Here is an 8,830-nt window from a genome sequence, read left to right as displayed (position 1 = left end):
AAACCTGCATTTACTGTGCAAAGCATTTCAGTGACACTTTTTAACAGTTTGAAAAATTTATTTGGTCAGATATACTGGATATAAATAGAACTGTAACTGCATACTGTATGAGGGTACTAAAATAGATATTTCCTCTTCAAAGCTTTGGTTTATTACAGTGGAAGTACAACATGATTAGAAAAATACCATGTATCTGTGGAAAGGCCTGAATTGCAATAATAATAATACATTCAAAAGCCACTGTGTGTTGTTCAGTCACGAAAATCACATGGTTATAAAATTCTAATGCTTCATCGTTTGATAAATCAGCAGTTCATGTTCAATTGCCTCACATTCAGATTACCAAAGAAATCAGAACACTTCAAACTGAATGAGTCTTAAATGCATTTAAAACCAATTCAGTTACAAAAACCACAGTATCTGACAAAGGATCATACCAAAAGACCCAGTATCCATGAAAAAATAGTTTTTAAAATTAAAATACATTTAGGGAGACGACAAATGAATTTCTGCCAAATTATTTGTGAGTTTTCTTCTCCACAAATACAATATAAAGAAATACATTTGCCTCCACTGTATCCATTTGTCTGCTTACACCCGCACAGTAAGTAGTAAAACCAGAGATGGTATGCAAGAACAAAAAGAGGAATATAAATTATAAACACTAAAAAAGTCCCACATGTGACTATAATAGTTGTTATAATAATACAAGAGCTGGTGAATACACTTGTCCTTTTGACAAGTTATCTAGATTTCAAAAATTCAAACCTGGAGCTTTTTCTAGAGCCCTTTGCCTTATAACAAGTGCGATGTGTGAGAGGAACGATCCACATTCTGTGGATCCACTGCTGGTTGAATGTTTCAACATGCCACAACACCGTGTTTCCGTCCTTTCAGTGAGATTTCAGTATATTTGCAAATAAGCTGATGTTGCACCATCTTTCCACTTCTGCACCTTGTCTGTGATGACAGTGCGGCAGAGAGGACAGGTTCTCTCCTGGTTAAGCCACTGGGCGATGCACTCCTCACAGAAGATATGCTGGAAATATTTAACATTTATGCACATGCATTATATGACACTGTGTATTATATCTGTAAATCACATTTGTTTTTTTACAGAAAAATAATGTAAATATGATAATTATTTTGTAAAATAATCATGTATTTTTTTTAAAGTGACTTTTAAGTATCTATCTATCTATATAATTGCCTTAGATTTGTCTCAAGTTGCACACCAGTAATGTGTTTTCCAAAGCATGTTTATGAAAAATTACTTAAATGTTCTAATTGAACTATGGCATAATCCTGGCTTAGTCTAAGCCCTGTCTGTGAAACCAAGCCAAAATGTCTTTTTCATGTGGGTTGAGATTAGCTTTGTAATATATACTGTGTTTAATAAGCTTTATGGTTTAGCCTGGGAAAGTGGAGGTTGAGTGGTATGACATGGGAGGTCAAACTCAAGGACCCCATTCTCACCTGACACACGAGGACCCGAGGCTGCTTAAAATCAGCCTGACAGATCGGACAAATGTCCCCTGCCTCTCTAACCTGAGCAGGACTGGCTGGAGCTCCGTTCACCTTTATGGACAGGTAAAAACAACATTAAAACAGCACATACAGAAAACAGGACATTTGTCTATAATTTCACTATTTCTATTACAGATCACCCAACAAATGTTTCAGAATAAGAGGAGCACAGGACAGGTAAAAAGCGATCTTTTGTACCTCAGAACTGAAAAAAGTCCGTAATTGTTTTTGCAATGATCCTGACAGTCCATACAAGGCCAAAAGCTACAAATAAGAAACATAATAAAATCAGATTATTTGGATGTCTCCTAATAATGTATTGGTTTCAAACAGCAGCTTATTGTAATGATGGTACTCGCCTTCATTATGAGGTAGAGCAAGGCTAACAGGATTCCCAGAGTAAGACCCACTGAGGTGTCCATCTCATCATAACTGACCAGATAGCGGAACCAAAGCGGGACAGGAGCGATCACTTGATACAACTGACCCAGCTCCTCTATGAGCATGTACCACTGGCCCTGTGGAAAGCAGGATGGATATGGTGAAGCTAACATTTATTTTGATTCGGAGCAGTGAAATAAATAATGTTTCAAATCATGCTCACCCTTCGCCGGTATGTCATGAGCGGGGAGGGGATGAGGAGAACAAGACACTTGAGCCCCATGAAGAAAAACTTCAAAATGAAGTTAGTCACACCGACACTCCATAAAACCTCCCAGAAGTTCTGAGAATCTATTGTAGCGTTTGCAAAAATTAGGCTGAGGGATAAAAGAAAAAGCGAGAGAGGCGATTACATCTGCATGGTATGTATTTGTCATTTAGTGGAGGTCTGGTGATAGAATGTAAAGCACTTACCAGCGATAAAGTGACTGGGTGTGAAAAGTGTAGAACACAAGAAGACTGGAGGATGTGAGGAACAGCAAGATCCAGGCACAATGCAACTTTGTCCTTCGGTCCTTTATACACGAAAAAAAAAAAACAAAGGAGCCATGAGATTATAATTGATTAATTTTTGTTTTGTTCTATAAAAATGTTAATATACAAACACAAACTCAACCATTCAAATGATTGGGGTTGGTAAGATCACATGATGTTTCAAATGATCCTTCAGAAATCATTCTAATATGCTCATTTGGTGCTGAGGAAACATTTCTTATTATTATCAATATTGAAAACCTTTGTGCTGCTTAATATTTTTGCTGAAATATTATTACCTTTTAACCGGATTCTTTAGTGAGTAGAAAGAAATATAGAAAATATAAATATTATTTCACCTTTAATCAATGTAATATAAATTCCTTGAGGAGTTTTTATATTGCTCTTGATGTGATATGATTTGCATATGAAGCCTACAGCACTGATCTTCAACTCCTCCCCTGTTTAATATCAAATAGTATGGTAGACTCACGTGGAGAAAGACTTGCGTCTGAATGCTTTTGTTGACGTACATAAAGGTGGTAAACAAACCAATTGCAACGGCCAGACCTACAAAAAAATAACAACACACACGTGTGACGGGGTCATGACCTTTACACATCATAACTTCTGCATAAACAGCTGTTCTTACTAACGCGTACCCAGGGCGTGCTGGATCACTAGTTTCGCACAGAGAATAACTATGAAGGGAAGACTCTTCTTGAGCCAGCGCAGGAGGTAGCGCAGCTCCGATAACGAGCTGCCGGATTCTCCGGATTCCAGGTCAGACTCGCTGCTCTCTGACTCGGGCTCATGGCTGTGAGTGTGTCCGTGGCTGTGACTGTGACTGTGACTCGCTGTTCTCAGCCTTCGCGACGTCGCGCCGCGTCCGCTGCCGATAGGAACCCGGACGTCCTCGTCTGTTTCCGGCCTGCTGGCACTTCCAGCGCCGGGCATTCGGGCGAGCAGCTCCGGCTGCAGGGTAAGTGACAGCCCGTTCCCTCCCTGCGTGCTCGGATCGGTTTGCATCGGATCAGGTGAATCCCTCAGTTTAAACGCTCTTCTGGACTCGCTATATGCTCCTCTGTTGAAAAATAAACCAGATCAGTGCATCAGCAGACAGACACAAGACAGGCAACTCAATGTAAATATAGAGGTGTTTTATTATAATGTACTAAGGAATACATTTTTTCAAGCTTCATGGTCGCTCGGACAGGGTTTCTCTCACTACTAGTAAGTGAGGAGTGTCAAATAAATAAAAAAAACCCGGAGTGGAACTTAAAAAATTTGGGCCTTGTGGGTGTGACGAGAAATTGATGTCGTTCCGCTCCAGTGATCCAATCCAAAGATTATAGAATACCCTTAAAGGAATTTTGTCCAATCAGCGCGTTGCTTGTGGACACGTAAAGCTCGATGCTTTGGTGTCTGCAATAAGTATTGTTGGTTAAGAAGAAATGTACAACAAACTATACTTTACTATGTGTGTGTTACGTTTTCACCATATATTTTGACCAATCACGTTTAGCTACGTTATTCTTGCCCTAACGTTATTCATATCTCGAAAAATTATTGTATTATTTATAATATCATAACTACTACTCCACTGTAAAATTGTGGCTACTCCCAAATTTATATGGACCTCCCAAAATGGATTCCTCGCGGCGCTCCTGTCCGACACAACAGCAGTGACGTTATTTCTCTTATGATAATACTTACACATCTGTTTACATTATTATTCTAGTGCATAATGTAACACATGAACTTCTCTAAACTTCAGTGTTGACAGAACATATTCGCTAGCTATTATTGCATTAAATCAAGGCTAATATAGCGTCTCTAACGGTTTATATCTAAGGTTCTTGATGTTTTTATTAATGCTATCTTATTGCTCTTAGAGTAAAGGGCTTAATAAATAAATAAATATCGTTAACCTACCTGTCATACTGCGCGCGGAATTTCATGATAAAGCACCGATCTCCATTCTACAGGATATGGAGGTGTATGAACGATCAAAACAGTAACTAAAAGAGATAATCAAAACAGCTCATCGGCTAAAGAAGTTTGGTTTCAACTTGTCAATGTTCCGGGAGCCATCAAGCCTGACCTACTAAAGGAACCAGTCCAGTGGCTCTGCTGGAAAGCAAAATAAAAGTCCTCAATAAGGCTGTCTCCTGCTTTCAAAATAAAAACCCAAATTCGTTTACTCACCCTCATGGTGTTCCGAACCCATATCACTTAACAAAATGACAAAAACTTAACACAAAAAAATTAAGCACAATTTTGTTAAGCACAATGACGTAACGTCTCAAACACCATTCCTTTGCATCTTTTTTTTCCTTATAATGAAAGTTATTGGACATTGAGAAGATTTTTGATCTTGGTGCAAGAAACCATTTAACTCACCTGTTCATGTAAAAGTTGGTTGATTATGTCTCAAGGTGCCCTTATTCCCTTGACCACCAGCTGGATTCTTTTGCTTAACCGATTCCATCTGATTTCATTTTAGAATCATAAAAGGCTATATATCATTTTCCTCTCTTGCCTATAGAAAAGCCATGTCTACATTATAAAATCAAAATCCAGCCAATTTGAACACCTCCACTCATGTCCACACGCCACAGCACGGTGTCTGTCCGTCTGCTCTGAATTTGAACATGTAGCATGCTTATGGGCTAACATCTTTCTCACTCTTTTTCAGGTTGTCACTGCTGTTTCTCAGTGTAGGTCTTTGTGATAGCTACTGTTTTTGTAAGTACTGTAAAAATAAGCGTAAATTAAAGTATTCATTTCAAAGTGGTTAAATGAGTTCAATAACAAGTGTTATTTACAGTATTTGTAGCTTAATGTTGTTTTCAACAAAAATTAATTTAAAATTGTTTCAACTTGTAAAAAGGTAAAAGAAGTAAAAAATGGTGAGGCACATATAATGAAATACAATTTTTGGAGTATTTCAAAGCAAAAATATGATGCTTGCAATTGCTTTTTTTAAAGCACTGAATTAATTATTTTATTATTTGAGAAGAGGTTAGCAGATTTTGTTTTTATACAATAAAAACATGTTTTCATTAACACAGGTTATTTTTTTCATTAATTAATTGTGTAGCACAAATGCTATGGATTGAGTCTGACTAGTATTGAAACAAGAGTGTCCCTTTAAATGTTTGATCTGACCTCTAGACATGACCTTTCTGTTACAGGAAAATTGGATATCAATTTTCCCGGCATTTTCTTTCCGTGAAGCTAAACAGTGGGGTCCAAATTCAGAGAACATATTGAATATCTGAGATTGTAAATCAAATTTAAAACCAGAACGTATGATTTAATTTTTTTTTATGTAATCATATCACTTTAGTACTAACATTCACATCTACACACATAGGTTCGTGATCAGTTTTCTAATCACCATTTACCCAATACAGTGTACTTACAGACACTGTGTCCAGACATAGATATAAACATCCAATTTAAAAACCCATAACAGCCTCATTCTAAATTAAATGTATGGGTCATTCTGGGTAACTGAGCATGTTAAATGATGCTTTAGGATAATGCAGTTTAATTTGTGGAGGAATGAATTTAATTACCTTGTTGTACATTTAAAAGATGATAATTTGATCTTGTGTTCCAGGGCTGCTTATTGAACTGTCAGATATTTTTCAGCAGTACAGATACCAACAGGTCTTTTAAGGTAAGTATTTCTCTGTGATATATTGATAAATATATAACCAGCAAGATCAATTGAACTGAAATGATAATTTCCCATAAACACATTTAAGGCCTTTAAATCTGAGCAAATAATGTTATGAAATTAAATCTTGCAAAATATAAATATCTGTATTTTTGTTTTAAAATACAAATATCTATCATCTTTAAATAAAGATATTTAAAAAATCACTGGTAACAAGACAAAAATACTAAGGAAGATTATAACTTTTTTTGCAGTGCGATCAGAAGATACAGTAAAAGTTATTGCCATTCTGGTATTTGAGAGCCAAGTTGTTCAAACCTTAAGCAAATTTATTATAATTTTTTTTTTAAATAATGAATTAAAAAGTAATGGAGATTTCTAATACAAATGCTCCCTGTACATTTACATTTAGATGATATATTCACATATTGTGTTCCTTTAAGTTTAAATTTTTTACTTGGTCTTAAAAAGATCTTAAATCTTACATTTACCTTCATAAAACCTGCAGAAGTTCTGAAGTATAGCGTTATCAGGTTTCAGATAATGGATATATCAAGAGTAGCATTTGGATATAGTGAGGAGTGACAGACAAACTCACTCTCCCTCATGTTTTATATCTCTGTCTCTCTTATTTCAATAAAAATATAAAATGAGCACATAAATTATCCATTTGTATTTTACCGTACTGCATTTCCGATTCCAAAAAAACTCCTCTGAACGAGTATGGTCCTTTCTCTAACAGCAGATGGCGCTTCATAGCAAGGAGTGATCTGAACAAAGGACTCGGAGGAAATTTCTATATTGTTTATAAGAAAAAAGTACAGTTATAAATCAAGAGAGTTTACATAATGCGAGTTGTTTATATATAATTTTATATAATTTTTTTATATATAATTTTTTTTTTTTGAGGTTTCAACTTTTTTTGAGAGAGAGTTATTTATTTTTCTATTTAAAAAATTTGCTTTTAACGCTTTCCCCCCTACTATAAAATTTTTGACATCTAATTGTTTTATTTAAATTCTATGTTTAAAATGTTTATTTTTTTTCAGGCTCTAAAGAAATAGATTGTGCCATAAGCATATATTTGTAAGCTTAACATGAACTAACAATAACAATTGTTGCATCCCCTGTTCAGCTGAGAGTCACAGGCAAAAATATACAGTAGTCCGATCAGTCCAACCGAAGTGACTATAACCTTGAGTTTCAAGCTGAATATGATTTTCCTTCCTTTAAATATCTAATCAGGTTTGCCGGTTAGCCATTCAAGGTGTGAACTGATGATCTGTGATTGCAATTCAACTGCAATTTCCAGCCATTTAAAAAAGCAGAAGACGTGTTTGATGTGGTTCTTTGTCTGAGTGTAATGTCTCATTTTCACCACCGTACACTCACACTCTCTCTATCAGAGCTCCCTTAATCAGCTTGTAGGTCAGTTACCATGACAACCTGATCTCTCGTGGACACGGCGCTTCATGGAGAGGAAGATGATCACCTGCCCTCAGGTGTGTGTGTGTGTGTGTGTGGTTACATTTTGCCAGACCCCCACTGACAGCCCCTCTCTTCACATTTATGATTTCCTCTCATCTGAAATGGAGATTATGTGCATCTGCCCTTCAATGAGGTCACTAAATAGCTTTTAGCTGCATGAAAACATGCTTACATAAATGCCACATAAATACAACTCAATCATCTCCATATTTGATTGATGGCTCTCTTGTAGTTGTTATGTTTAGCTGATATCCCCTTCTGTCTTACAAAACAGCAATATAATAATGATTGTTTTAGACAAATGATTATTTTGTGCAGTGTAATTTGTAGAAAGTATAAAGTGCAGATGGATGGATGAGCAATTTGACTGCTGTATAGATATAAGATAGATGAATGGATAGACCAGAAGTAGTAGTTTGATCATTCAGAACAGACAGACAGGCAATGATATAGATGAGTATGTTAATGGTTATATATAGGATGGATGGATGGACAGATGGATGAATAAGGAGGTTAATAGATCGATCTATCGATAGATAGATACATTGGTGCTTTTTATAAAGAAGTACATTTGTTTGCTGTGTACTGTATGTCCTCGTGATATGTGGACAGATGTCTTTTTGTCCTCAGGGAGTTCGTCTTACCTTCCCATTACTCTCAGTGCTTGATCAATGGCTCCACCTTCACACTGCAGTTATTAAACCGAGACTTTCAATTATTTTACAGCGGGTCGTCAACACATCTCTCAGAGATACACAGAACAGCAAAGCACCTTTGTGTGCACATCATTATGCCTTAATTAATGTCAGCTTCCTGTAGTTTAAATGTACATACATTAGCATATATCACACATGCTGAGCTGAATGCACAAGGTCGACTCCTATTGCCTACCATCGACTGACTTCTCCTCCAGAAGGATTCTTTGATGAAAAGGAAGCGGGCAGCATGTCACAGCTGCTGCTTGACCTTTGGATTGTGGCAACACAGAGCCAGCATTCCAACACGAAATATGAACATTCTCAGGTCTGGAATTAGAAGTCAGACGTGAGACTAATAGGCACTTTCCATGAACAGGGTACAAACACAGTGCCTGAAACGCTTGGAAAAATGTGAAAGTCATTGTTCAGGAGGTACTTAACCTTCAGAAGAGGATGATTGTCAACCTCAGGAGGTCAAAACAAATGTTGTATGAGCTGTTTTATTTTATATTCA

General features: G+C 36.5%; 1 protein-coding gene and 1 long non-coding RNA gene across 3 annotated transcripts; one reads left to right on the top strand and one right to left on the bottom strand.

Annotated features, from left to right (window-relative positions):
* Positions 1-37: 37 nt before the first annotated feature.
* On the bottom strand, positions 38-4,582 carry rnft1 (ring finger protein, transmembrane 1). 2 transcript variants are annotated; one of them, XM_052568267.1, is made up of 9 exons: positions 4,378-4,582; positions 3,105-3,526; positions 2,936-3,012; positions 2,383-2,483; positions 2,132-2,285; positions 1,887-2,045; positions 1,726-1,791; positions 1,477-1,578; positions 38-1,039 (listed from the first exon to the last, which is right to left on the bottom strand). In XM_052568267.1, the coding sequence occupies exons 1-9, from the start codon at positions 4,401-4,403 to the stop codon at positions 905-907; spliced, it is 1,242 nt and encodes a 413-aa protein (XP_052424227.1). In that variant the 5' UTR covers positions 4,404-4,582; the 3' UTR covers positions 38-904. The 2 variants fall into 2 exon arrangements, with proteins under 2 accessions (XP_052424227.1, XP_052424228.1); XM_052568268.1 differs by lacking the exon at positions 4,378-4,582 and adding an exon at positions 3,628-3,720.
* A 572-nt stretch (positions 4,583-5,154) lies between these two features.
* On the top strand, positions 5,155-7,955 carry LOC127966077 (uncharacterized). Its single transcript, XR_008155543.1, has 3 exons — positions 5,155-5,190; positions 6,071-6,130; positions 7,537-7,955. It is a non-coding gene; the product is annotated as an uncharacterized LOC127966077 (long non-coding RNA).
* The last annotated feature ends 875 nt before the right edge of the window (positions 7,956-8,830 follow it).

This window comes from Carassius gibelio, chromosome B10 (genome assembly GCF_023724105.1).
Source record: "Carassius gibelio isolate Cgi1373 ecotype wild population from Czech Republic chromosome B10, carGib1.2-hapl.c, whole genome shotgun sequence".
Taxonomy (NCBI): domain Eukaryota; kingdom Metazoa; phylum Chordata; class Actinopteri; order Cypriniformes; family Cyprinidae; genus Carassius; species Carassius gibelio.
The sequence above is the reverse complement of the archived record's forward strand: the minus strand, read 5'-3'. Positions and strand labels throughout refer to the sequence as shown.

Excerpts from the sequence above, each read along its gene's own strand:
- rnft1 (XM_052568267.1), bottom strand. The coding sequence starts at position 4,403 with ATGAAATTCCGCGCGCAGTATGACAG. Across the intron at positions 2,484-2,935 it reads AGACGCAAGTCTTTCTCCAC|GACCGAAGGACAAAGTTGCA; the intron begins GTGAGTCTACCA and ends TCGTGTATAAAG. Across the intron at positions 1,792-1,886 it reads TGCTCTACCTCATAATGAAG|CTTTTGGCCTTGTATGGACT; the intron begins GCGAGTACCATC and ends TCTTATTTGTAG.